Source organism: Erythranthe guttata, chromosome 6 (assembly GCF_056151865.1).
Source record: "Erythranthe guttata isolate IM_541 chromosome 6, IM_541, whole genome shotgun sequence".
Classification (NCBI taxonomy): Eukaryota; Viridiplantae; Streptophyta; class Magnoliopsida; order Lamiales; family Phrymaceae; genus Erythranthe; species Erythranthe guttata.
The window spans coordinates 173,103-200,433 of NC_142538.1; the positions used below are offsets into that span (position 1 = coordinate 173,103).

A 27,331-nucleotide genomic window follows, 5' to 3' on the forward strand; every position below is an offset into this window, starting at 1 on the left:
TTCTCGGAGTAATTCAATTTCTATTTTGACCAAACCTTCTGTAAACGTGTTTACATTCATCAACTAATTATTTTATCTTTTCCCAAAACGTGCTCAGAGCCCCGTCAATCTTCTATTTCTTCATACCATGCTTTCCTCGAATTTTCTCTCTCTATTTCAACACATTTTTATTGGATTATAAACTATCTTCTTTAAGAAAAAAATTATGGAAAAACTATCTTATAATTGATTCCGTCCTAAAAAACTATTTAATAAAAATCATTGATTACATGTTTTCCAACAAAATATCGAGAAATTATGTTCACTGATATCGAGTACTTATTGCATATGAAGCCCAAAAGAGGGGCTCATTAGTCATTTCTGTTAAAATGACATATTGAACCCTAGCAAGGAGAAAAGAGTCCTTTTCTCTTACATCCAGGGCCGGTTCTGAGGAGAGGTGAAGTAGGCGGTCGCCTAGGGCCCCAATTTTTTACGAAAATTTAGGGCCCCCAAATTATTTTATATACACTTTATATATTAGTACTTATTTTTAAAAATTGATTATATATAATATTTTGGAACATCAGTTCTAAAATAAATTTAAACTAAATGATCGATCAATAGCTATTTTTGTAATTTTCTTAATATTGGGCCCCCTAAATATTAAAATTATAATGTCTTATTACTTATTTTTATTCTAACATTAGAAGTGTATTCAAGTTTATAAATATATATGAAGTCTATTTGCTATAAAGATTATACTTTACGGGAGGAAGTGAACCAGCAAAATCATATTGTTAATTTTGAATTTTATTTCTTCATATTTTTAATTATTTTAATATTTATGCATTTCAAAAAATATTTCGGGGGCACTGCCCCTAAACCCCCATAATCTTTTATTTCATCATTTTTAGAAAATATTATTATATTTTTTTAATACATTCAATTTCGATTAATAAAAAAATGTTTATCAAATAGGGGGGCCCGTTTCTCGCCTAGGGCCCCCGAATTCTCAAGAACGGGTCTGCTTACATCGCACGACGATGCGAGGTAAGGTATAAGGTATGACCTCAAGTCGGGGTCTTAGACGAGCTGAGACTTGTTTAACCTAATTACACAACGGTGGATCGAGATTTTGGTGAGGTTGAAAACCCATGCAAGAAGGATCAAGTTGATATCGTCCTGACATATATCATCAAAGTGAAGAAGCAGATTCTATAATCCGGAAAATTTGGTGTCTTAAGAGAGTATGTATGACAATTAACTTTCGAAAATTAGTTACAAGGCACTGAACTTTTAAAATTGACTGTGACTTTCTAAAAACTGAGTATTTCAACAAAATTTGACACCGAACTTGTAAAAAATGGAAGTGAACTAGTAAAACGTAATGCATCGATTTGTTGATTTTTGCTAATAAATAGGAAATGCATTAATTAAGGCAACTTGTTTAATTATGTTCAAAAATTAAGAGAACCCGAGACATATAAGTGCGTGCATTCCTTACGGAGTACTAGTTAATCAAGATCAGTCAAACACAGAAGACGGTGTTTAATTTGTCATTACCGTGGAAGTGTCTCCTCGAATCTACCACAATGCCAAACTCCAACCACAAACCATGAAGAACATTTGCCAGTTTCATATATCAACTATTGTCCAGTCTATGAATTTTGCCATATGATTATACTTTTGATCAATAAGTTTGAACTTTGAAGAACTAACATTTTATATTATAAATTATCATTTTCGGTTAACTTATGGTTACTTCAAAATAAATGGATGATGACCTTAATTGCAGAACCAGAACCAGAAGCAGTGCTGTAGATGAAATTGGAACCTTGGTCCAACCCAATGTCACACAATATTCGACTGACTGCATGAGGATTATGGGCAGAACAAGGCCCAAAAATCAGCCTGTGAGAAGTCTGGCTTTGTATTTTATTAATAAATAATTTTTTTCTTTTGTTTTTAATTCTTCTTTTTAATGTATTCTGGTATCAATGTGTATACACAGTGAGAGACTTGCATTAGAAAATGAAGAAAGGCATACATACATACATTATACATACAATAATGAGCCAACAAATAGTAATTAGCATAAAAACGGTAGTATTATTAATAATAATACATTTGACCCCAAGAAAAAGAATGCCACGTAAAGGGGTTGAATTAGGAAGAAGGGCAGAAGCAAGGATTTAAAAATGATGATACAAGTGGAGGTTAAATCCAGACAGCATCCCTAAATCTGCCTAAGTTAAATGAGTACAGCCTAACAACACAACCTCCACACTAGTAAACATTACAAGTTAGAACATAAAGACACAACAATTGAACATACATATATATATGAGAATGATGTAATTAATCCCACAAAGAATCACAGGACTGTATATTATATATCATTGCTGTATTAATTCAGGAATGAGCTTCAACAAAAATGCCAACTCCTTCTGTGAAAATTTGGGCCTGCTCCCTTCACCTTGCTCCTCTCCTCCTCCTTGCATTAAAATATCGCCCTCCTCGGATGGCTTCGTCATCATCTTCGAAACAGCTTCCGTTATTTCTTTTACCAAATCCACAATCACTCCTTCTATTCCCATCAAATGTTGCATATACACCGCTTCCGCCACATTACTATTATGGATTACACGCCAATTTAATTATTAATTAGCATTCATTCAAATAACAAACATAAAATCGAATGAAGAAAGAAAACCACACTCACTTCAATTTGCCATATGTCATGAGAGATAGCTTCGATTCTTTGATTTTGTTAACTGCCCCGGGATTTCTAAATACACCCCTCACTTCCGAAACAATCCCTTGCAAACCACCTTCCAAGCACAGCTTTATCGCCTCCTCCAAAGAATTCCTTCTCACATCGTAGAATATCTCATTCCCTCCATTTGTCAGGAAAAACACCTGTAGTTCCCCCCAATTAAACAATATTGAGAACCGTCAGAAACAACACTTGTCTAAATGCATGTCTAAATGTATTATATCAAGATCAAGAATCGAGCTTTTTAAACAGCAGCAGACGACTTGACTTACAGGGTAGGTGGCCTGAAGTTTCTTGACAAGCAGAGCAGCATCTGGTTGGAAAGTGGAGAATATGACGGGCCTTTCTTTGGCATGATCGACAACAACTTGCAATATCGACTGCAAAACATGGCTGAGATACTCTTGCTGGTAAACAATGTGATCGTCAAACTTCAATTCAATGTTGAAACCAAGAGGAGGGATCACTTTCTCAAACGCCTCTTCGAGTGTGCATGGTGGCTCGTCTGATTCAACGGCCCAGTTTATAATCTTCCCATCCTTTGTTTTCCTCAACAGAGTTTTCCCCTCCGAGGCAGCTTCTCTCTGTGGACCGTAGCTTAGAAATTCAGACAGAGACAAATCTGTCACTCTCTTTTCGTAGATTGTCCCCTGCTATTCGTTCACAAACTCATCATCAAAAACATTGTTTTTTTTGTTTTATACTAATTCATGATCAATGGAAAAAGAAGAAAGACTTACATTGTCTTGAGAGTAGATGAAGTTGTCGTGGAAAATAATGGGGCAGCCATCGGTTGTGACCTACAAAAAGAAGAGTCGTATGTTTCACTCTTTTGTTTGGTCTCACCACTCTTGTCATAAAAGTACAGACTACTTTTATTTCAAGAGCAACACGATGAACAAAAACAAACTTCATCAGTATCTCCACCGATTTAATCTCAACAAATATCAACAAAACGGGAATCGTTTGTTTAAATTCATCAATCTAATCTACCACCCGAGATCCCTTTTCATTTACAGAGCATCATTTTTAAGCTAAAACTATTTATTCATACTTTCTGTAAAATAAAATAAAATGTCAATTAAATCCGAGATTTAATTGCAGGAAAAATAAATTAATTTGTTTCTTTTTCAGGCAAATTTGAATCAGTTAAATTAAAGACGAAAATACGCGGCGAGGAGACGCCGTTTTGACAAAAGGTGGAAAAAACAAAGAGAGGGAGGGAGGAAATAGTAAATTACAAAAATAGGACAAAAAGAAAGGCCATCGGAAAAAGAAAAAAAGGATGTATGTATACCTGAACGTCAAACTCGATGAAATCAATGGGGTATTTTCCGGCGGTGTTAAACGAAAGAATCGTGTTTTCTTTAACAGCCTTCATCCTCAAATCCGTCGACTGTAGCATGTTCATCCCATTCCCCCTATGTCCGATCACCAAAAATTTCGGCTCCTTAAACGACGTCGTCCGACCAATGTCCACGCCTGCTAATTTAAACAACCATTAATTATTATATATTTAATATTAACACCCGGCCAGAAAAAAAGAAAAAAACAGAGGAAGGAGAGAAAATGAATATAGAAGTTTGAGTTACCTTTGGAGAAACGGGAAGAGTAGAGAGAGAAAGATGCATTCTCCGGGACATGATCAAGATTGGGAACGTCGGAAACGTGAACGGCTTTCAGAGCCATTGTTGGATATAGAGAGAGAGAAAATAGAGAGAGAAAGAGTATTGAGGATGAGAGGATATAATTGGGATTCTTCAAATTGTTGAGGTGAATTCAACTTGGGGAAGGGGTATTTAAGGGCCCTAGGTGAACGGGATCGGCCGAGCTGGAATATTCCTTGTCTAAATCCGTTTTATGCTTTTGGATATTCCTTTTTTTTTTTTTTTTTTCCATCTCATTTAAATTCACCAAATTAAGAAAAAAAATGTACATTTATTTTGTTTCCTATTTTATTATTCCGTTACAATTCCTACATCTCCTTCGTTCATACTAGTGAATGTCAATTTGAAATATGATTCAAATAAAAGTCTTACACGGTCCATTTTTGTGGATTTGACCTAGTAACTTATTATTTTCTTTGATGAGATAAATTTTACGAATATTGAATGAATTATATCAATTATTAATCTAGAATCAATAATGATTTTGGCTAATCGCACATAATAAAGCCAAAGTTTATTCCAGAATATGCCGTGGAATAATTGGTAGTGGAATAACGTTATATTTAACAATCCATAATCACTGATGCCTTTTAGAGAAATAATCTTCCAACGAAACAAGGACTGTATGGCCCGGGAATTGTACAAAACTAGGGGCGTAAATGAGCCGAGCCGATTCGACAAAAGCTCAAACTCAAATTTTTCGAGCTAAAACTTGAGCTTGAGCTCTATGACGAGTCGAGCCCGAGCTTATTTTTTGTTGTTCGTGAGCTCTCGATCTGGTGCATGAGTTTTTTTTATATATAAATATAATTAATATAAAATAAATAATAAATTCTTATAAATAATTAACAAAGAAATTACAGGTCTTTTTTTTTGGATTTTTTATTATAAGTAATAATAATATTAATAACAAAAAAAAATACAAAAAATGACTGAGGCTCGAGCTCAAGCTCGGCTCGTTTACACCCCCGAGTACAAACTGCCCGAGGTAAGTGAATAATAAATACATTTGTATAAGGACAATAATTGGGTGATGACGAGGCATTATGTGTATCCACGAAAGAATACGGATTAGATTCCTATACCATATGGCATTAATACAATACAAACATTATCTTCTTCTTCTACCGCGCGTATAATAATAATAATAATAATAATAATAATAATAATACTGCAATAATATAATAAACAAATCACCACAGCTAATCGTTCTTCTGTTTTAATTTGTATTCCTCTAATTTGATGGTCATTAATTAGATTTGCAGTTCATGTGGAGGTGCAGCCAGTCATTACCTACTTTGCATGTCTTCCCAATTCCTTTCAAACAATGTAGTAATACATATTCGTATTAATTGGCATTTCAATAAATAAATATTTATTATATAACAAGTTTTAACTTCACGACAATATTTTAGGCCTATCTATGTTGACTGTTGAGACTTGAACTCTGGCGTACCCACATGAACCATAGGGGCTGGTGCCCATATATAATCTCTTTCCCCCCATTTTTTTATACCTATTTTAATAATAATAATAATAATAATAATAGTAAAATTCAAATTAATAAGTATGAATAATAATAATAATAATAATAATAATAATAATAATAATAGTAAAATTCAAATATATTGTCAATTTTCTGTGCGAGAAAATTAAACCCTTAAAAAAACATATTAATTAGGGGCTGGTGCCCCTAATCACTTTCCCCCGAATATCTGTATGGGTATTGATCAATAGTTTGCAGAATATAAACAGATTATAAAACACGTTAAACATACATAATAATCACGTGTAACAAATAAAACCTTAAAAAGATGATGATAATGCTCGAATTATTTGAGCTGAGTAGTTAATTTTGCGTGAGTCCATTAAATTACACGGCAACAGCAGATCCATGCAGATTAGGGAATGACGTGGATCCACGCCGTATATTAATTATAAGTCGTCATAAACTGGCTGTCATTGTTAGACTCTTGTTAGCCAGCTGTCACTCATGCACCACATATATTTTTAAATCCCCAACTATTAATTAATTAATTAATTAATTAAAAATGATTTTAATTAGATGGTCCTAACTCCTAATAACTCTTACTGATCATACAACACGTCATCAATTGTAAAAGCCAGAAGCCTGTGTTGTGTATACAACTATGGCGTTCAACTTTTGCCGCATCACCAGCCACCTACTTCTTTTTATTATTTTTGTTGTATTTGCAAGATAATTAATTATACATTATTTTGGAATATACAATATAAACGAGTAGCATAATCTAATCTAAACTCATTCTTTTAAAAAGAAAATTAAATTCCTCTAAAATTTTCCAATCAATTAAATTTCACTGGCCCACATGTAGAATTGTGGAAAATGAGAATATACCATTAGCTCCCTGGACTTTGGAAATGATGGCCCATCGGATATTAAATTATTTCGAACTCGTATTGCAGAAATCCTGCAACGCGATTGACATTTGGTGGTGGGGTAATGGAACGATGCCAATTCGTGTTCGTATTTAATTTTGACAATTGGAAGGTAAATAAATGCTAGTGGTTTGGCAGACTTGCATGGGCTAAAAGGTTTACTCCAGCCCAATTGTACAATTACAGATCCAGCCCATATCTAATTCCAAAATATCATTGAAGCCCACAATTCCACAATTAAGATGGTCCAGCTACCCATCCATGATTCGCAGACCCACTTGGATACAACACTTAATCAACATCTAATTCATTTGAAAAAAATAAATAAAATAAACGATAATTGAAATTTCATAGAAGCGACGAAACAATAAATTCCCAAATTATTTTCCAACTTCCAACATTAATGCAACTTAATTACTGTAAACCATGTAGTACAATTTTGATGTGACATGGTTACCAAATATTAGGGCAGTTGGGTTTGGCAGATAATGGTATTCCAATTTCCAAATCTACTCCTTTTGTGTTTATTTTACAAACTAATATTGTTTTATAGATAAATTTGAAACACTAATAAATACATACCAAAAGCAGGAAAAATAAAAATAAAAAAAGAAGACCATCACTAGTCACCACCCTTTTTCTTATCTTGTTCTAAAACCGCCCGCGGATTATTTGAAAAAGGTCAACCGGGAAAGAGAGTCAAATATATCCCTGGAATTCCTATCGTGCCCTCATACCTCCAACGGCTAGTTGTATAATGAAAGGTTTAAGAAGTGGGGGTGTAAATGGTCATTTAGTTTGCACCGGCTGTGGAAAGGAAACAAAAATGTGGAAAGAAAAACATACACCCCACCCCCAGTAGTCAAGAAGCATTTAAGAAGAGAGAGAGAGAGAGAGAGAGAGAGAGAGAGTCTATTCTATCTCTCTAGGGTTCGTTCCAAGAGAGAGAGAGAGGGGTATACAATAATAATAATAAATGGTGGGAAGACAGAAGACATTAATTTCTCTGACGTAGAAAATAAATGGGGGGGTTGCGTTTATCGCTGCAATTGTCTCTGCACAGAGAGACCCCTTTCCTTCATTGATATTTGATACCACCCCCACCCCCCCCCCCCCTTTCATTTAATGCCCCCATTTCCCTTTCCAGTATTGCCATTAATGCTTCTTCTATTGTTATTGTTTTTACCCGCCAACCCCATCCCATCTTTTTGTTTGTTGCTTATTAGCTTTACTAATCCATCATACTAATGCAATTACATATATATATATAATGCTGCTTTTTAACTAACCAAAAATAGGGCTTTAATTTAATACATGATCACCTGGCCTTTTACAACAACACACTAACACATGCTCTAATTATGATGTGGTCGTTTGATTTCTTTTTTTTCTTTCTTTCTTCATAATTTGAGGTTGCTCAGAGCAGAGGCTAGCTCTGCCGACGGTGACGGAGAAGCTTCTTTGATTGACGGAGAGGGTCTTAGCCTCACCGGCGGAGCTGCACACACTGGTATCACCGACCTAATTTGAACTGCTGGCGCCATCATCCTCTGTGGATGGTACACACCACCATTAAATATGGACCTCCGGCTAGTTATTTGGCTACTACTGCTTGACTTGAACGGAAACTGGGATGGTGTTGAGGAGGGATCAAGAATGTTTTTTATTTCACTTTCTGCTCTATGATGATTAGGTAAACAAGGAAAGGTTGTTATGGGAGGATATGGATTATTATAAACAGCTGGTTTTCCTCTTCCATAAAGATTTGAACTTGAATTGACCAGTTGAATAATAGGTTTCTTCTTGATTGCCTCTGATATCATATTAACCCATTCTTGGTGACCTGCTTCTTCCACCTGGTGTGCCATGATTTGACTAGGAGGAGTACCAGTGTTTGATTGGTGGAGTGGCGGTGGTGGTGATTCTAGATTAGGAGGCAAGATTTTAGAAATAATTCTGGGTGGGGGAGGTGGAGGAGGGAGCAGAGAAATGAAACTCATCTTGTTTTTATGGCTAACACTAGTTTCTGAAAAAGGATCCATCATCAACTTGCTCTCATGTCTTTGATTGTTGGTGTTGTCTCTGCAGTGCCTCCTCTGCATTCTTCCTCTTGGCTGATGAAACTGATCCCTTCTTCTAATAACTCTGCTGATTGACAACTCTTCTTCTTCTTCTTCTTCTTCTTCTCTCTCTCCAATCATTCTTCTTCTTCTTCTTCTCCCAGTTCCGTTGTGATCTTCATCTTCACACACCACCATCTCCTTACTTGCCTCACACAATGGACCCAAATTTGGCACTGCACACACACACATAATGAATGCACTTTGGTTAATAATGGAACAGCACAAAGACTAATAAAAAAGAAAAGAAAAAGAAGCACATACTTGCTTTCAAAGCAGACCAAGCAGTAATGGCAGCATTCTTCTCGGCTTGTTTTTTAGTCTTGGCTGATTCTCCGGTGAAGGTCATGCCGGCGAGGTCAACGGTGCTCGTGAAAACAGGGACGTGTCCGGGACCCGATCTGACAGTGGTGTATAAAGGAAGTTTTAAACCAGCTCTGTGAGAAGTCTCCTGAAGTAGATTCTTGTACACACCGGTTTCATCCTGTATATATACATATAGAAGAAGCAAGCTCAAGTAAACGTACATAATATTATTATTATTATGATGCTAATATATATGGTGTGAGAGAATATATGAAATATGATATATGTACTTAGGACTTACAAGAACCCTAGCAGTTAAAGACCTGGAGGGGCCTCTGGAGGAGAGAGAATTGAGAGCGGCCTCGGCGGCGGAGTGCTCCGCCTGTCTCAAGGTGGTTGAGTAAGTGGGGCTCTCAAAGATCTCACCGTTAAAATTGACAGAAGCTTTGAATCGAGGGGCGTGATCTGGACCTTCCCTTATGCACGCATATGAAGGCAGATTGAAACAGCTTCTCTGAGCTAGCTCCTGCAGCTGATTCTTGTACATTCTGCAAATTTGCCTAATAATAAACGAAGAAACAAATAAAGACCAGTTGTCCTAATTAAACTGGAGAAATTAAGAAATCAAGAATGGAATGGAATGGAATGGATGTTGCTCTCTCTCTCTCTCTCTCTCTTTCTGATCTCTCTCACCTACTTGTATTCAATTGTTCTCTCTCTCCAACTTAACTAACATGACAGGAATTCTTTTTCCTTTCTCACAAGGGAGTTAAGTGTCTTTTTAACTTTTCACACAAACGAAATATACAAGAAAGCCAAGTCTCATCACTTTGCTCATTTATAAATCTTTTTCGTCTGGTTCAACTGTTCCTTCTGCCTATTATTAATTATTAATTATTAATTACCGCCAAACAGAATTATTAAATAATTGCTCGGATTAAAAGACTAGTTTTTTAGAAATGCAAAACCAATGATGTGACATGATATGAATATGATTTATTATTATTATTATTATTATTAAATTATCAAAAAAAATCAGGGGGGTTTTTAACATTGTAGTAGACCAAGTAAGTGGGACTAGGAAAAGCCTATCACCAATTAATATTTGATGGAAACACGACAAATCACAAACAAGGTCAACGCAAGTACAGTCACATGGCCAAATGTCAACTATAACTAATTCAACAAATACAATACAATACAGCAACAGCAGTAGTAGTAGTAAGACTAGCTACTAGGGATATAAGGAAAATCAACCCACACATAACACCACATCACAAACAACACTTCTGCACACCCCAAGTACTCAAACCACCCAATATTACAACATCACAAATATAATCACCATACAATTTTTCACAAACATTCCAAAACATCAACAAACGAAATCGGTTTTCGGTCTGTCATAACTTGTGCTCCGTTGATCGGACGGTGCTGCTACTCCCAGCCGTTCTATTGGGTTCTCCTCCCATTCTAGAAGCCAAGGCAAGAACTTCAGGGGACATTTCCCAGCTCCCACTCTTCCTTCCCCAACTCGAACGTCTCGGATGTATACCCGCACGATCACCCTCGTCTACTGTGGTCCTTATCTCAGGGGATGTTTCCCCTAATCCACTATCTTTGTTGTGGTTGTTGTTGTTGTTTAAGCCATCGTTATCACTCAATTGCCCTTCAGTATTATCTAACACAGCACCAACATCTCCCCATACTGCTTTTCTCCCCATCTCAATGTCTTCCACTCCTTTACCCATATTTGGACTCACAAAACCGCCCGCTACAGATCGAGTTGGTAAAACCGGTTCTCTGGCTACCTTAGCCCTAAACTTGTTCTTCGATGGAGCTGTGGGCCCATAGAATATCTCTTTGAAGTTATCCACTACTCCTTTGTTATACGGATTTGCCCGTCGATCGTATCTATATCTAAAATTCTCGTAAGTAGTCTGGAGATCACATACAAAAGAAAGTTGTTGTTAACTTGAAATGCAAGCAATTTTTTACAATAACTAGGTTAAAGAGTAGAGTGTTTCACGAGTAATTTTCGGTGCAAATCTTTTTACCTGATTTGTGCTGATAAGATAGAGATGGAATGCCGTAAGACCACCAACAAACCAAACTGCTATAAATGTGTAGACAATTAGGACAATAGAAGCAGGGGTTTTGATCATTGCTTTCCATATTGATATATCCTCGGTATCCATGATCCTCTTAATGTAAACCCAACAGAAACCAAAAACATATACACAGAGTAGAGTTGTTGTGAAGACGAACATGAAGAAGAACCGGTAGTTTCTCTGCAATATAAGTTGGTTGTCAAAGCTAAGAAGGTGGTATATGTTAAATAACATCAACTGACCAAAAAATCATAAAACTGAAGTTCACATTGTAGTAAGTGCAATAAAATAGGTGGCGGTGAATGAAAATGGTTTGAACATAGTCAATCACCGATGGAGTTAAAACCAGAGCTTTTAAATTCACTTACCAAAGATAAATAATTCGCATACTTGCCTTTTTAACTTTCATGGTCAAACAGAGGTTTTTGGAAGTATATATTTTGTAACCTCTTTCGCTGAAAGGGGTTACCTAATACTAGCATTGTATCAGAAATACTAATGTTATCCTTTTCAGATGTCAGTTATATAAAATGAATAGACCAGAATAAAATTTTCAGATATGAGCAAAAATCAACGCAAATTGGTTCGCCGTGCAAAAGATAAACACGTCAATATTCCTGATTCAGAAAAGATTCTGGTGTAATATGAACAACTATATAACTAACATTCTATGTGTATAATACACGTGTACAACTCCATAAAATTTCAGATCAAAATGCTACAAGATAATAATTCAAATTACTCTCCTATTTTATTTTATCGCCGCATTTCGTTTCTGTTCATTACTCTAAAAAATATAACATATCAACAATTAAGTCATGCGTTTGGAACGGAAAAATGTGAGGAAGGAACTTTGAGTGATGGTATTAATTTGAATAAAATAAAAGACTTGATCTTTCTTTTTTCTTTTTCTTTTTTTACCATAAAAAATAGGTTAGTAACATTTTAAATGTATGTCAAAGATTTTCAGATACATTGACATCTTACCAGTCCAATACATTGCCCAACCCAAGGGCAGTGATGGTCGAACCGTTCGACACAGTTATTGCATATCGAACAGTGTGAACAACGAGGAGGTCGGTAAAGCATGCAGGTGTCACAATACTTGATCTTCACTGTGGTGCCATTAACTTCGACTTCCTTTATCCGAGGCAAGCGTAACTGTGGTGTTTGAGCTCCTTCTGCACTGCCATCATAGCCTTCAGGTTCTGGTGGATGCGCATTTCGAGGAATTATACCAGGATCTCTTCCAGATGTTAGCAAGAGAAGAATTAAATCCTGCAAATTAAAAAAAAAAATAAGAAACAATATTACAAAATTTTACCATAATAATTAAAACTGGGTGCTAGCCTCGAAGAGGGTGTTGCTTGTCCTTTGTGCAACAAATGCATTCTTTGGTGCCACTACCTAAGCTAGGTCTTCACCGATGAAAGGAGCAAACAAAAACACGGCCCTAACAGAGAACTCTATGAAATTTCTGAACTCGAAACACAGTACGACCAGTTATTTATTGCCTAAACAATGACCTGTGATAGCCTTATGTACATAACCCAAACTTGTTTCTTCTGCATCAGTTGTTTTGTGACTGAACCAGTAAACTACAATAATTCTGCTCTTTTTTTGCATAACAAAATCATCATTAGTTAACCTAGCCTGCACATCCACATAGATCTACTTTATGAACCTTCCGGCACAATAAATAACTTAAGTATGTTATTGTCTGTATAAAAATTGTATGTGAGAGAGAGGGAGCGAGCGAACGAGATATAGAGAACATACATAAAACGTGAAAACAACTGCAATAACCATGATTGATACTCCCCAATGATTGGTAAAATCATCCATTAGCTTTTTTGCAACAAAGACACAAAAGACAGCGACGGGAGCCACGATCAGGAATATAGTGAGAGCTAGCGACCTTACATCTGGCCCAAAAATAAACCTTCCTTGAAGAAAAAATTTCTGCAACAACAAAAACAAGCAAACAGTCAAAAACTAAACCAGAAAGATAAGCATTTGCACAATCTACACAATAACTGAACGAGTTTTCATTAGATCAGATCCAAAAGTATGGATGTGCATAGCAGCTTACAATGAACAACTGTAAAAAGAAGTGTCGGGAAAACAAAACCAAAGGAGAATTAAATGAGTTGGAAGACGTAAGCGTAACCCAAGACACTAAGGGCTCAATAGAAATCCAAACACGGTGTGCACCCGAATTAGCATAAGATCAAGAAATGGAAGTTCCGATTTTTGAACCCAAAGTTCTGCATTTGGATTCACCATTAGGAGTAGCATTGATTTGTAAAGACAAATTAGATTTTAGAAAGCTGCATTCAGATTTCACGAATGGAAGCGATAAATTAATTATATATTACGATCTAATGATCAACACTGAAAACTACATGGTCCTTCATTGTTTCGTCTCATGATTTCACAAGGGAAACATAACTGCTCCAGGAAACCAAAAGTATCGACGAAACAACTTTATGAGCTCAATTAACTCAATGCAACCAACAAATAATGGAGATGGAAAAAGAACAACCCAGTTCAATGTTTCAAATAGAACGAAATACGCTTAGCCTTAACCCAATCTCTTCTTGTGTAATTTTTTCTCCCTCCGAAACTTCAATTAAGCAAGCATAAGCACTATCACTAAAGTTCGAGTTGACAGGAGTAAACAGATATAAGAAATTAAACTTAAAAAGAGCAAAATTACACTACAAACACTTAAATCAGAAATTGAAAACTGAAAAAGAAGGATAAAGCTCACATTGCTGCCTTTCCAAGTCTGGTAAACCCGTAGCTCATCCGACCCGTTTGTGGATCCGGACAATGGATCAGATCGATTGGGAGGAGGAACCACATACATTCTGCTTTCTGAAATTACCCCACACAAGCTGAAATCTTTACCAGAAGAAAACCTAATACAAAAAATAATCAAGCATACAAAAAGAATGGGTAGTTCCCAAAAGAAAAAGGAGTGCTCTTTTTGAACTCTCCGGCCAAACAATTATCAGATAAACAGAGTAGTAGAATATTCCGGCAGACAAGCCATGAGGCTGGGGAGAAGGGTTTCTTTTTTTGCTGTGTATGAGTGAGTTGTGTGAGGAACAGTGAGTGAGATTCGATGCGATGCGAGGGGTTCACGCTTTACAGTGAGGTCAAAGTGACGTGGCGGTCTGTGATTGGTTAATGGACTGGAATGGGGTCCTAAGAGGAGTTGGTTGTGGACCGGGGTTGCCATATTTTCTTTTTCATTTCGCATTTGTCGGAATCATTATTATCGCCAAACTTACACTCACGCTTTTTAATCTACCTTCTTTCCATTATTTGACACGGAAAATAAATAACATAAGATCAATTTTACTTTTTTATGCAATTTATCATTCATTAAAAAAAAGAAAAAAGATGCGTTCCTATCAAAATGTTGCTGCTCTATTTGCGAATTAAAAAATAATAAATAAAAGAAAAACTCTTATCAGATTGATGATTTCATACGATTATACATTAGGAATATTTATACTGTTAATTGACTTATATCTAGACTTTTGTTATAATTTATACAGTTTCAATGTATCTTTGATGACAAAACAATAATCTACATAAAATGCACGTGCTTGTATCTCTGAGTCATTTTAATTCGAGAATGGTTTTCTTTCCCGAAATGAAAATTCAAGTTTTATGATTGAACTGCTAATTATTTTATTCGTCATCATCTTGCCAAACGGATTTTTTCTTGTAATCGAAGTGGATGTTTCTCTATAAATCTGTTGCATTCAGTTTATTCTTGTGATAGGGGCTACCCTATCATTGACTCTGTTATTACTTGATCTTTATTAATGCAATTCATTTAAAAAAAAATCAAAGAATTATTACATATAATACTATTACATGTACTTATAACAGTTTAATAGGATAAAAAGCTTTACAAACAAGGTTCTATGGTGTAGTGGTTAGCACTCTGGACTTTGAATCCAGCGACCTGGGTTCGACTCCCGGTAGGACCTATGTATTTTTAGATTGGGCCAAATTTTATGTATATTTCTTTTTGGGCCGAATTTTATGTATTTTTCCTTTTGGGCCGAATTTTATCAGTAAAACTAAATATCTAGATATTAGAACGGTCAAAATTGTCAACGCAAATTTTTTAGTTGGCACTAAAATATCGATCGAAAAGAAAAATCTTCAAAAAATAAGCGGTTATTGTGTTTGAATTGAGCTGACCTCGAATCGTCTACTATAAATACTAGTTGGGATTTGATATGCAGCAAATTAAACGATCGAAATGGGAAGTAGAAACAGAGACAGAAACAGAGCATCATCAGGAAATAATGAAGAATCTTCCTGATGAATATATATGTATTTCTATCCTCCACGTTTAGATTTATTCGAATACTTCAATAAATATATATATGTAATAAGACTTTATTTACGACATTCATATACTCTTATACCTACAATACAAAACAATCTTGTACAGATCTGTGTTCGTTATACATTCTTAAAGGTAAATAAATAAATTAATGAACGTACACGTACAACAAACAGTCAAGCGAAAAGATAAAAAAATAAATATATAAGTAACGGTGAGCATATCGATCCAGCCGGAAAAAATTAAATCCAATACCTAAATCAACTGGATAACTACCACCGGAATTTTCCTGAACCGACAGAAATGATTTAAGTGGCTTTCATCAAATGTTCCAAAACCCGAGAGTTTAATGCCGTATGCTTCCATCCTTTGGGCGTCTCGTGGAATGGGCGACTGCCAAAGTCCATCCCACCAAGCAGGAGGTACAACAGGTGTTAGAGCACACTGATTAGGTTGCCTCTCACAACTTAATGGACCAGCAAATCTGTTCCACACATGCCCCCATCCAATCTGATTCTTCAAACCCTCCGAAAGCAAATTACTTTGGAAGCTACTGAGGAATGTAATGGTCGACTGGTTAGATGCATTCTCGTCTGGAAATACATCAATAAAATTTGTGAGAAAATAAAAAAAGGTACTTGTATAGAGAAAGGTACAAGTAATAGATATAAAACTTGATTACCGATTCTGTATGCTGCTGCAAGTGCCGCAATCAACTGAGCATAGGTGGTCCCCACACGTCTATGAGCTCCAGAGATAACGGCATGTTTAGCACGTGATGCGAGGAAGAAATCAACAAATGCTACCCATCTTGGTGCTGGACCCCAGTCTTTAGCTCTGAAATTTAAGTTATTTAATTTATTTGTGTTGCCGGATATATTTCCTTCAAAGTGCTCGTAGTCAAAGTGAACAACCTGAAAATGAAGATCCAATGAGTGCATGCATATTCATAGAAGTATACCATCTAAATAATTTTGAGGAGAATGGATATATGCATCATGAGCACCAAAAGTAAGACATTAAAGAATAAATACCTCAGCAAATTCCTCCAGACCAGGTGCAATGTCTTTGACCATAGAAGGGGTATCAGAAACCAACACCACTTTCGGTTTTGTTGTCATTTGAAGATTATAGATAGATTTTCTCACACAATCCAAGGCCGCCTGCCTTGCTCTCACCGACCTGTAAACAATGAAATCTTTCAGCAAGAAGCATGACCCAACAGAAAATGTCAGCCTTTAAAATCTTTGTGAGGATTATCAAATTCGTTTTTGGGCTAACTACACCTTTTCTGGGCAGAAAATCGTATAAGAGCAATAATTACTAAGTGTTGAGCTGGCTACCTATTCATCATCATGCGCATGTGCAGTGCAATATCTGGATCTCTCCCGCCATTTAAAGCCCAATTTACCGCCCATTCAACATCTCTTGAAGGAGAAATTAGAATCCTCATTAGCTCCCCGAACACATTAGCTCTGTAATGAAGTTCTTCTGGTCTTCCAAATAGATCAGAGGCAGCTTCCCTCATTTCAGAGTGTACGTTCTTTAAGAAAAACTGGGCAGCTACAGCATCTGTAGCATTTTGGAACCTGAAGGAAGGTGGATTAATAATTTTATGACTATTTACAGATATTCGTTCGTATAAAATGATGCACATTACCATATGATAGGTTGCTCCCATTCTTTCCAATTACTACATAGAACATGTGTCCGTGTTGGCTTCTGAAAATCGTCAATCCTCATTGTTAGATGTTTCCCATATTTTGTTAGACAACGATTCTGTCTCCACAGATGCTTTACTTCTTTCATTGTAAAGAAAATGTTGGAATATGAGATGTAATCACCGAAAGGGTATTTTTCCCTGAAAGTCATAATATACACCGAATGAGTTGAAATACACAAACTTATTTGAAATATAAGCATCTTCCTATAATCTTATTGCTTCTCTTCACAAGGGATGTCCTTTTGCAAATTTCAATGTCTTTAATAGCTTAATTTAGAGAGATGATATACTACAACTAGCTTCCTTATATACTGACAGAATTGGCAAGAAAGGAACTAACAAACATGAAGTGATCTACTCAGATCAATGAAGCAAATTAGTAAAAACTTTAGGGATTTTCATTTCTTTCTTCCCTTGTCAATTTGGGGGGAGAGGGGGAACAAAAAGTGTTTAGCTTGTTCTGTTTGCATGTAACATAAGAACTAACAAGCTCTGGATAAAGCACAAAAATATCCAATGCAAACAGAAAGGCTTGAGAGAGAACCAATATGCCTGGTTTGCCCAACTATCAGTGATCGGTTCAACATTACGCTCAGTGCTGCAGCAGTTAACATCTTGTATAACTCATTACCCAAGCCAGCTTCTGATGCTTTTGCAATCACGTAACCGTGATTGCAGAATTGTTCTGGATGGAGTTCACGTATTCTTGATGGACCTGAAATTAAAATTAGCTCCATTAAACTTCTCAATTCATCTTTATGCTACCCAAAATCACTATTCTCTATCTTAGTCATTCAAAATTGAACCACACATCCAACTGTAAGACATCAGCCGGTCGACCGCCATCAGATCTAGATAAACTTACATATTGTTTGGCATGAAGGAATCATATGGCATAGGATTGTAATCCGAAATACATAGAAGCGCCTGTATGTCACGACTAACATATAAATTCTCGAAGAAATCAAAAGCCCCATTAAGTACATACATTAATAAGCAATTATTACATGAAATATCAACTAGACCAAAAAGCAGGTGAACAAAGCTGAAATAAAGTAGTACCATTAATGGCGAAGTGATCGCGAATAATCCTCCTGACTCTAAGACTTTCCTCCAAATAACCTCTGCTGAAGATCTCACCCATCTCTTCGACCGTTGCGCATTTCTTTCCAACGTTAGCTTCTTCCAGATTATTCACCGTCGTATTGGCTGAAATGTCAAAATTTTCCAGTATTTCTAGGGTTTTATTCTTGATCGGGAGCTTCACCGATGGATCAATGGACCTGAGATCGACAATTAATAAGCCGAGAATGGTGAATACTGTAATCAAGATGAGGCAAAAGGATATAGGTACTCGGCGCCGGCGCCATGGGGTCGACTTCGAGCTCATTTTCCCGCCCGGCGGGATTCGGATCCAAGCTCGAACTGTTCGGAACTGGTAGTGGTGTTGCATCGGATGCAATCTTTCCAATTTTATATGTTGGGCTCTGGACAAATTTAAAACCCCATTTCGGCCCATTTGTTTTGTCAAAATTGCTGTTCAGCCCAAAGGACATTTGGCCGAAAAAGGTACTGTGTTAGTAAATCTCTATTTTGCCCCTTAACTGCTAAAAATCCATTCTCTCCTCTGTGTTCTGCGTTCTTCATTGCAGTGCAATAAATTAGGGCAACTGAAGGAAATTCAAAATATGCAGTTGAAGAACAAGAAAAATTATCTCCATCTTCCTGCGTTCATCGTTCTTCACTGTGGCGCGAAGAATTAGGGCAAACCAGGTAATTTAACTGTTGAAAAGGAACAACTTAAATTGAAGTAAATGATTGTCTGTCTCTGTATTCTTCTTAATTACGACAGCAAAATTATTTGTAATTTGTCAAGCATAAATTTTGTGTTTTTCTTCAAAACAAATAATTAAACTAAAAACACCTTCAATTACATACCAATTCATCTTGTCCACTTAGGGGGTATCTTTTCCATTGAGTTGTTTTATACAAGTTGATTCCTTCCACTGATGAAAGAAGAAAGTAATTTTCTCTGACAAAATTAATTGCTGTATATTGCAATAAAAATACAATGTATAACTATGAAATAACAGCTACAAAATAGCATTCTGGATTACACTAATCAACAGATGAAGTGAAATAAAATGAAAATAAAAAATGATTTAAGACAAATTAAAAGGGATAAATAACTGAGGCCCCTATTATCAATCACCTTTCAGATAATTGATTGGCCCTAGAAATCAAATCCAACGAAATATGCTGATCAAATCTTCAGGGCTCTTCATATGAACTTAGCCTACCAATATAATTTAATTAATTAATTTATAAAGAACGCAGCATCATATATAGCTACTGATATTTGGCTTTCACCACATCTTATTTTGCAGGGATGATCTCTTCTTTTGTGTGGCACAACAATTTTTTATGGCTTCTTTCTTCCCATCGGAGTTGCAGTCCCGTCGAAAAGCTCATCGATATACGTTTCTATATCTTCTGCCTGATACTTTACATACTTCTCCGTTTGCCTCCCCGGAGTAAAAGTCTGAGCGTACCTTCCTAGGAAGGATCTGTACGCTGGAATGACCATGTTCGATATCGAAACCCTAAGCTCCGACTGAAGTTGCTCGTCTCCGACTACCCAATTGCTCTGCGTCTTGTGTATCTCATCGAACATGGCATTAAAACTCTTGAACCTCTCCTTAAGCACCGGCTTCATCACTTTCCCATTCACAGTCAAACCCTCCTGCGTGAGACAGCTCAGCAATTTCCCCCACGTTTCCCGTTGGTACCCTTTGTGGTACTGCCTCAGATCCGACGACTTTTTCCGGTACCACGTGTCGCCCATCAGTGCGTTGAGCTCGCTCGACCCTCTGATCTTCTTCAAGATGTACCTTCCATTGTTCATCATGAAAATCGAGCTCAAAGAAGGGTCCTTGTAAAGCTTTGATCTTGCTTCCACATTAGCATCCATGAGATCCATCACTTTTATTATCTGTGCCTGGAAAGGAGACTGCTTCACCGCCTCACTACCGCTGCTGACATTCTGTGCCTGCGAAGTGTAGTCATACTCCGATCCAGTTGCCGAGTCAGCTCTCTCGATCTTCTGATGCTCCCGAAAGACCTGCTCCAATGTTGTCCTGTACGATGATGCAAATTCCAGGTAATTCATTGTGTACTTAGTTAACGGATGAACGGCCCCTCCTGGAACCTGATTCTTCGCTGAGTCACCCCTGATCGAGTTTTCTAATTCATTGAAAATCAAAATCATGGCTTCCCCCAGTCTGCTTCTTATAATCGACGCCTCCGTTTTCAGCTCCACCAGCCACTCTTCCGCGAACAAGGCATCCATCTCCGGCACAGTATCTCTCAGAGCCTCGTACGTGTCGATAAACTTGAACAGCTTCTCCTGGGCCCGCTTAGTCAGCCCAACGGCCTCGGCAAAATTTAGGAGCTGGATTGTTACGTTGTACGCCAAACTTCCGAACAGGGTCTCGGAGAATGAGGAGTGGTTGGAGAAGACGGAATCTGAGAGCTTGCGTTCGTTGGGGAAGTAAACTGTGGCTACTTGCTTGAATATTTTGATCCATGACTCGATCTCCCTCTCCAGTGACTCCCATTGCATCTTGTGCACTTCGTCCATGCTGTGCTTCTGAAAACCGAGCTGGTGGAGCCTCTCCTCCAGTGCATTTCTTCTCGCCACTAGGTACGCCTGGAAACACTCCGTTTCGTAGCCTCCGGCGATCATTGCGTCGGATAATCTAATCAAGTCCGACAGAATCTCGTCGGAATATCCTGATATAATATTGTGTTCTTGATCTGCGGCTTCTGATTCCGTGGGTGGGTTCTGATCTGATTCTTGATTGGGAGGTGATTGCTTAGGTGTCTTTGTATCTCCATTTTTATTATTACTGGGATCGGAATCTTGGATCTTGTAATCCTCGAGGAGTGACTTGAATTCTTCTTCCACATACGACATCAAGCGCTGGAGAACGCCTCCGACTCGATTGATAGAATAAGCATATTTGTAATCCGACGAGAATTTTGAGAGAGTTTTTGACAGAGAAGAAACACGATTCACGTTTTCGAGGAATGAAGATGAATCTTCTGCAGATAGTTGGCCCCATTTCACAGGGGTATCAACGGAATCGTAATCTTCGATCTTCGCTTCCATCAGGACCACAAATTGCTCTACGGAAATTGGCAAGTCAGGCGGGCCCGTGGTGTCGTCGATCAATTGGGCGATGAATTGATCAATCTCTTCAACGATTTTGTTGAGATCAGGTGGCAAAGCTGGCTTTTCTTCTTCTTCTTCTTCTTTTTCTTTTTCCTCTTTGATCTCGGAATCGAGGGCATTTTCAGAATTGGGATCGGCTGCATCTGAGGGTGATTTAGGTGATGATGGATTCTTAACTCCGTTGTCGTCATCATCAGGGAGATCTCGACCCTTGTCATTTTCATTGTCATTGACATCGTCTTTTTCGGGTTCGGTTTTGGTATCGGTAATGTCTGTGGGGGATTTTTCAGGGAGTGGTTGGTCCTTTTCCGAGTCATCATCCATGGTAGTTTTGGAATCAAAGCTTGGAGATTTTTCAACGTGGGGTTTGTCTTTCTCGGCATCCATGATTAAAAGTTGTAATGGGGTTTGAATGTTTGTTGTCTTGGTTGTGACAAAGTATTCAGACAAAAATTGGCATGAAAGAGAGAGGATGGGTAGAGAATGAAGGGAGAGAAAGAAGAGAGATGAGGGAATGATGGGGAATTTGGGAGTAGCGCAAAACATGCAAAACCGAAAGTGTAGGGGAATTATCCATTGAATATGATATTTTTGAATTTGTTGAAGGAAAAAAAGAAATACTAAAAGTAAAATGGTGGTTGTGGTAGTTAGTATTGAGAGATGGAAACAAGGGCTTGTTGTTGTTGTACATAGAGTATCAATGTTTTGTTGGTGCGTTGTTCTTCTTATTTTAGGTAATGTTGGAGAAGTGCTCTCCACCACTAACCATGATCCTGAAAATTTCAACTTTCATATTATACCTATTGTTTTCCAATTCTTTTTTCCTTCATAATTTGTATGTATTACATATATTCTAATTATGACCTTATATTATATACATTAATTACTTGGAAGATAATAATGATATGGTTGACTATAACATGTATGCGAATCCAGCCGGTCAATCAACCATGTAAAAACATAAAAAAATGGCAATTTAATTCGAATTCAACCGCGAAAGAAAGATGGATCAATCAACATTGTTTTTTGAAATATTCGTTTTTTTTATTGAATTGGACAAATAATATACAAGGACTGAAAATTATGATACAATCCGAGATGCATTATGCTACATTTGTTTTCCCAGTACAAAGTGGCTAATTAAGGTGCTTTTTTTTTTTTTTGATAATTAATTAAGGTGTTTTTAATCACGCAAAGTTGTCTAATTAACAATAATAATAAGGGATGTAATGAAAATAAAAGGGCACTTGCGTAAATTCGGGTACCTTTCAGTAGCACACGTTTGGTTCGACACCTGCACTCAAAGTCTTGCGAGTTACGTTCGCTCAGTACCGCTAAATATCAATCCGCAGCAGACTTCGTACAAACCAAACCCTAAATTCATCAATTTTGTTTTCCGAGTTCTTACTGTAGGCACTACATAAATGGAAAAATAAATAGAAAAATTCAGCATCTTTCTGCTCTAAAATTCCAGTATAGAAGAAAAAGAATCCCTATCCCTAATTTATTATGAAAATTAGCAATTAAGCTTTACCGATCTTGGAAAAATCCAATCTTTTTGTCCAAAGCCACCGGCTTTCTTCGTGAGAAGGTTTGTTTTTTATTCTATCATGCATTTTTCTACTGTTAAGGGTTAAATTTGTCCTAATTCTTGAAGAATTATGCTTCCTTTTGATGTTCCGAATTGCTGTGCTGCTTCAACTAAAGAATTGAGTTCCTTCTACTTTTCCTTGCCTAAAATTAGTGTCCTGTTGATCTTTAGACTTTAGCTATTTAATCCCACTAGTTATTTGAACATTTTTTTGGCAAAAAAGGTTGCTGGGACCAATTTGTGTTAACGATTTGTTTTCTTTCTATCAACTGTCATTAGCTGATTTTAACTGTGAAAGATTCCTCTAGGACTACTAAAAAGTTCGCCTTTTGTGATCACTTTTGGATTTGCATTACCAGCTATGGCCCAGATTGCTCTCTGTATATGGTGAGGGGAAAGAGGAAGTGTTCGTCTTTGAAGCATGTGGACAATTGATATAAGTCTTTAAGTTTGTGATCGTAGTTTAGTTCCATTTTATCCGATTAACCATGTCGGCCTATTTGCTTTGAGCAAGGAGATGAATGAAAAATTATTCATTTATTCTGTCGGTCTCTATTAATGCTCCGAAGCTAAACTGGTAATAATCTAGGAAGTTTGACTTCTCTTGGTGGAATCTACATCGGTACAATCTTTCAAGAATTTGACAGTCAAATAGATTTTCTATGAATTGATGACGGAAACTCCAAAAATCTGCTATTATTATGCAATATAATGTTTATGTATTTCTATCTGGCATTGTGTCTGATGTAGTGTTTTGCCTTTTTGTATTTTCTCTGAACTATTTTCTGTTTTCTTTCTTAGTGGGTCTACTAGGAAGTCCTTGGTTCAGGCAGACGTGTGAGAAACCATGGGAAGTACTTTTAATCCACAAATCCTGGCTGAGAAGCTGTCGAAGCTCAACAACACGCAGCAAAGCATTGAGAGTATCCTGCTATTTTCTTAAAAGATATATCTGCTGATAGCTTTTTATTGGCATTTTAGTTGTGATTATGTCCATATATGCACTCGCTTTTTCGCTCACAATTTGGTTTTCCATCTTGAGAAAGTGATGCATGTTGAAACTCTCAGCCACTGTTAAATTGATATTTGATGTTTGTAACATCAATCTGTTATACTTATTTTATACCAAATACTCGATATGTTTTCTGGTGGGCCTACCTCGTAATTCATTTACCATCTTTATGTGAAACTAATTATGTTGATTTTCCTTGACATGATAAAGCTCTATCACATTGGTGCATTTTTCACATGAACAAAGCTAAACAAGTTGTAGAAACATGGGATCGACAGTTCCGTTCTGCTCCTCGTGAGCAGAGATTGGCTTTTCTCTATCTTGCAAATGACATTCTTCAGAATAGCAGGCGAAAGGGTGCAGAGTTTGTTGCAGAGTTTTGGAAAGTTCTTCCAGATGCTCTTCGTCATGTAGTTGAACATGGGGATGAGTTTGGAAAGAATGCTGCTTTCCGCTTGGTAAATTTCTCCTTTTCTACATTATACACACACAGACACACACGGGGATATATTATTTATTCTGAATGCATGTAACGTTACATCTGTCACAGGCACGAAAAATGATTTTGAAACGCCTGTTATCAATTCGTTTTCTTCGTTTCTTTCTCTTCTTCATGCATTTGAATTGTTTGCAATTGTGAATTTCTGGGCTACTTTCTTTGTGTGCCATTTGTTTGCACCTTCAACTCAGTATCACATTGCCACTCTCTAAAACAAGTTAAAGGGTAAATGATGCTTCCATCTAGGTCTCACATTCAGTAACTCTCGTATCGCATCCCTTCAAGTTGACCCTTTGCAAAATGAAATGATGCTCAGATATGAATAAGATTATACGTATCGTTGATTTACCATTAGGCCATGGATATGCCTATTCCAGTGAATCTTAATTCGTGTTCTTGTTTCTTGCAGATCAGTATCTGGGAGGAGCGAAAAGTATTTGGCTCAAGAGGCCAAATTCTTAAGGAAGAGTTTGTAAAGAGGCAATTGGATAACGGCAATAGAAATTGGAAGCATGCTGCACCCAAAATGGTACTTCTTTTAATTTGATCTATTTTCGCTTTTAAATCAAATTATTTCTGACTGTAAACTTTGTTTATTGATTGCTTCTACTCCCCTTTTGCAAACAGCGGTCACCTGTTGGAAACACATTGGACAAATTAGTTTCTGCTTATCAAGCTGTATACAGCAGCCAATTGGATGAGGATGGCACTTTTAACAGATGCAAAAGTGCCATCACCTTCATTCAGAAAGTGGATAAAAATGTCGAGGGTGATTATCGATTGGGTATGGATTTTTTCTCTGTTATGATCTCTCGGTTGTTCTATCTACCAACTCTACTGTTTCATTGTGTTAATCATATTTTTGCTCAAATTTATCTAAATCTTCTTTCAAAACTGATAAATTTATCTAAAATTTAACTAAATTTTCTTTCAAGTAGATGGTATCACAGATGAACTTAAGGGGCAGCATACTGTATTGAGGGACTGCATTGAACAGCTATCTGTTGTTGAATCTTCTCGAGCAAACCTTGTATCTCTCTTGCGGGAGGTTTTGCAGGAACAGGTACCTTGTCTGAATCAAACATGCATCTTTGACTTTTCTTCTTTCATCTAACCTCGAACTAACTGTTCATTGTTTAGGTGTATAAGCTGGACCAAGTCCGAGATCAACTTCAGGTAACAAAACCATTCATATATTGCTAACGAACGTTGTTTAATGGTCAATTTGTATGTTATGGCGTCGTTGTGTGGATTCGCAGAACTGACTCAAGTTTGTTCTCAGGCTGCGCAGACGCACTCAGAACAGGCAGACGGTATTTGCAGGCAGCTAATTGCTAGCAATGGTAATAATGGACAAGTTCTCTCTCACGAGCAGAGTGCCAATGGGGTTTCAGAGCAGTCAACGTCAGTATCTTACACACGGCATGTACCTGCCGCCCACGTTGAGGAAAACCCTAAATCTGCAGCAGCTGCAGTGGCGGCAAAGCTCGCTGCATCCACATCTTCAGCTGAGATGCTGACTTTGGTCCTATCTTCACTTGCATCAGAAGGAGTGATTGGCAATGCTATTATTAAAGAGTCTTCATCGAGCGAATATCCCTCTGAAAAGAGAGCTAAGATTGAGAACGAACAACACACTTCTTACTTCCCTCAAAACCCTCAGCCACCAGAGACGAACTCCGACGAAGCTCCTCCACCACCGCCATCATCACCGCCTCCTCCACAGCCGCCGCCGCCAATGCAGCAGCAGCAGCAGCCATATCAGGTGCCACAGTATATGCAAACTGCAATGCCGATAATAGGGGGTGGACCGTATGGATATACTAATAATGTGAGCCAACAACAGACGGCAGCGCAACCTGGTTATGCTCCAGTTGGTGGTGGGGTTACTCCATTTGATCCTTCGTCAAACACTTATCAAAGTTATCCGGCGGAAGGTGGTTTGTATGGTCAACCCTCGTCTTTGCCTATGGCCCCTATGAGCCGTCAGTTAGAGAACTAGTGTTTTCAGAATAGAGTTTTGCAAGGTTTTTTTGGTTGATGATAAAATATTTAGATTTGATTTGCAGATATTTGTAGGTAGATGTTTGTAACTTAGGGGTTTGTTTGTTTGGTAATTTAAAATGAATTATATATGTGGAGTTGAAATGAAACAATATCTATTGTAGGGTGGCTTGTTTGGATACAGAAGAATCTGACATTGTTTCAATGACGTAAAACACAAAGGTTAGATCTCAATGTACAAACCGGCCCCCACCCCCCAGCATGCCTCTTTTAGCATTCAGCCAAAAATGTTTTAATTTGGAAAAACTTGCCAATAATGCATGCGCAATTGGATCATCATCAGTCAGCTTTTTAAGTTGAATTGAAGCGGCCGGGAAACAAAAGCTGAAGAAAAGACTTAATGTTAGAAATTAGTTTTCTTGGAAAAGGGCGACTGTTGTCAGTTGGCAATGGCAGTGGCATATATATGATTAAATATATTAATGAAAGAAGAAAAATTAGGATGGTGTGTGT

General features: G+C 37.2%; 6 protein-coding genes and 1 non-coding gene across 8 annotated transcripts; 2 read left to right on the plus strand and 5 right to left on the minus strand.

Moving 5' to 3' along the window:
• Positions 1 to 2,071: 2,071 nt before the first annotated feature.
• Positions 2,072 to 4,591, minus strand: LOC105964082 (glycerophosphodiester phosphodiesterase GDPD1, chloroplastic). 2 transcript variants are annotated; one of them, XM_012988582.2, is made up of 6 exons: positions 4,351 to 4,591; positions 4,056 to 4,240; positions 3,499 to 3,558; positions 3,031 to 3,408; positions 2,705 to 2,901; positions 2,072 to 2,613 (listed from the first exon to the last, which is right to left on the minus strand). In XM_012988582.2, exons 1-6 carry the CDS (start codon positions 4,445 to 4,447, stop codon positions 2,379 to 2,381), a joined length of 1,152 nt encoding a protein of 383 aa, XP_012844036.1. In that variant the 5' UTR covers positions 4,448 to 4,591; the 3' UTR covers positions 2,072 to 2,378. The 2 variants fall into 2 exon arrangements, with proteins under 2 accessions (XP_012844036.1, XP_012844035.1); XM_012988581.2 differs by having other exon boundaries at positions 3,031 to 3,411; positions 4,351 to 4,539.
• A 3,529-nt stretch (positions 4,592 to 8,120) lies between these two features.
• Positions 8,121 to 10,086, minus strand: DRB3 (dsRNA-binding protein 3). Its single transcript, XM_012988580.2, has 3 exons — positions 9,571 to 10,086; positions 9,228 to 9,447; positions 8,121 to 9,139 (listed from the first exon to the last, which is right to left on the minus strand). Exons 1-3 carry the CDS (start codon positions 9,814 to 9,816, stop codon positions 8,244 to 8,246), a joined length of 1,362 nt encoding a protein of 453 aa, XP_012844034.2. The 5' UTR covers positions 9,817 to 10,086; the 3' UTR covers positions 8,121 to 8,243.
• A 334-nt stretch (positions 10,087 to 10,420) lies between these two features.
• Positions 10,421 to 14,682, minus strand: LOC105964080 (DHHC-type zinc finger family protein). Its single transcript, XM_012988579.2, has 5 exons — positions 14,154 to 14,682; positions 13,160 to 13,342; positions 12,368 to 12,658; positions 11,327 to 11,560; positions 10,421 to 11,209 (listed from the first exon to the last, which is right to left on the minus strand). Exons 1-5 carry the CDS (start codon positions 14,250 to 14,252, stop codon positions 10,673 to 10,675), a joined length of 1,344 nt encoding a protein of 447 aa, XP_012844033.2. The 5' UTR covers positions 14,253 to 14,682; the 3' UTR covers positions 10,421 to 10,672.
• Positions 14,683 to 15,318: 636 nt separating this feature from the next.
• Positions 15,319 to 15,390, plus strand: TRNAQ-UUG (transfer RNA glutamine (anticodon UUG)). The gene has a single exon. It is a non-coding gene; the product is annotated as a tRNA-Gln (tRNA).
• Positions 15,391 to 15,807: 417 nt separating this feature from the next.
• On the minus strand, positions 15,808 to 18,942 carry LOC105964079 (uncharacterized). Its single transcript, XM_012988577.2, has 7 exons — positions 18,541 to 18,942; positions 18,031 to 18,193; positions 17,416 to 17,616; positions 17,099 to 17,344; positions 16,790 to 16,937; positions 16,438 to 16,669; positions 15,808 to 16,348 (listed from the first exon to the last, which is right to left on the minus strand). The coding sequence occupies exons 1-7, from the start codon at positions 18,929 to 18,931 to the stop codon at positions 16,011 to 16,013; spliced, it is 1,719 nt and encodes a 572-aa protein (XP_012844031.2). The 5' UTR covers positions 18,932 to 18,942; the 3' UTR covers positions 15,808 to 16,010.
• A 562-nt stretch (positions 18,943 to 19,504) lies between these two features.
• On the minus strand, positions 19,505 to 22,527 carry LOC105964078 (exocyst complex component EXO70C1). Its single transcript, XM_012988576.2, has one exon. The coding sequence runs from the start codon at positions 22,256 to 22,258 to the stop codon at positions 19,901 to 19,903; it is 2,358 nt and encodes a 785-aa protein (XP_012844030.2). The 5' UTR covers positions 22,259 to 22,527; the 3' UTR covers positions 19,505 to 19,900.
• Positions 22,528 to 22,971: 444 nt separating this feature from the next.
• On the plus strand, positions 22,972 to 27,001 carry LOC105964077 (ENTH/VHS family protein). The gene is made up of 8 exons (XM_012988575.2): positions 22,972 to 23,303; positions 24,105 to 24,226; positions 24,526 to 24,773; positions 25,224 to 25,343; positions 25,442 to 25,598; positions 25,753 to 25,877; positions 25,955 to 25,990; positions 26,097 to 27,001. The coding sequence occupies exons 2-8, from the start codon at positions 24,151 to 24,153 to the stop codon at positions 26,814 to 26,816; spliced, it is 1,482 nt and encodes a 493-aa protein (XP_012844029.2). The 5' UTR covers positions 22,972 to 23,303; positions 24,105 to 24,150; the 3' UTR covers positions 26,817 to 27,001.
• The last annotated feature ends 330 nt before the right edge of the window (positions 27,002 to 27,331 follow it).

Excerpts from the sequence above, each read along its gene's own strand:
- LOC105964080 (XM_012988579.2), bottom strand. The coding sequence starts at position 14,252 with ATGTATGTGGTTCCTCCTCCCAATCGATCTGATCCATTGTCCGGATCC. Across the intron at positions 12,659-13,159 it reads CAGTTGTTTTCACGTTTTAT|GATTTAATTCTTCTCTTGCT; the intron begins GTATGTTCTCTA and ends TTTAATTTGCAG. Across the intron at positions 11,210-11,326 it reads ATCTTATCAGCACAAATCAG|ACTACTTACGAGAATTTTAG; the intron begins GTAAAAAGATTT and ends TGTGATCTCCAG.
- DRB3 (XM_012988580.2), bottom strand. The coding sequence starts at position 9,816 with ATGTACAAGAATCAGCTGCAGGAGCTAGCTCAGAGAAGCTGTTTCAAT. Across the intron at positions 9,448-9,570 it reads CTTTAACTGCTAGGGTTCTT|GATGAAACCGGTGTGTACAA; the intron begins GTAAGTCCTAAG and ends GTATATATACAG. Across the intron at positions 9,140-9,227 it reads TTGGTCTGCTTTGAAAGCAA|TGCCAAATTTGGGTCCATTG; the intron begins GTATGTGCTTCT and ends GTGTGTGTGCAG.
- LOC105964078 (XM_012988576.2), bottom strand. The coding sequence starts at position 22,258 with ATGTTTTGCGCTACTCCCAAATTCCCCATCATTCCCTCATCTCTCTTC.
- LOC105964079 (XM_012988577.2), bottom strand. The coding sequence starts at position 18,931 with ATGCAACACCACTACCAGTTCCGAACAGTTCGAGCTTGGATCCGAATC. Across the intron at positions 17,345-17,415 it reads TGGGAGCAACCTATCATATG|GTTCCAAAATGCTACAGATG; the intron begins GTAATGTGCATC and ends ACCTTCCTTCAG. Across the intron at positions 16,670-16,789 it reads GTCTGGAGGAATTTGCTGAG|GTTGTTCACTTTGACTACGA; the intron begins GTATTTATTCTT and ends CTTCATTTTCAG.
- LOC105964082 (XM_012988581.2), bottom strand. The coding sequence starts at position 4,447 with ATGGCTCTGAAAGCCGTTCACGTTTCCGACGTTCCCAATCTTGATCAT. Across the intron at positions 4,241-4,350 it reads CTCTTCCCGTTTCTCCAAAG|GCGTGGACATTGGTCGGACG; the intron begins GTAACTCAAACT and ends TTAAATTAGCAG. Across the intron at positions 3,412-3,498 it reads TCATCTACTCTCAAGACAAT|CAGGGGACAATCTACGAAAA; the intron begins GTAAGTCTTTCT and ends GTGAACGAATAG.
- LOC105964077 (XM_012988575.2), top strand. The coding sequence starts at position 24,151 with ATGGGAAGTACTTTTAATCCACAAATCCTGGCTGAGAAGCTGTCGAAG. Across the intron at positions 24,227-24,525 it reads CACGCAGCAAAGCATTGAGA|CTCTATCACATTGGTGCATT; the intron begins GTATCCTGCTAT and ends GACATGATAAAG. Across the intron at positions 24,774-25,223 it reads AGAATGCTGCTTTCCGCTTG|ATCAGTATCTGGGAGGAGCG; the intron begins GTAAATTTCTCC and ends TGTTTCTTGCAG.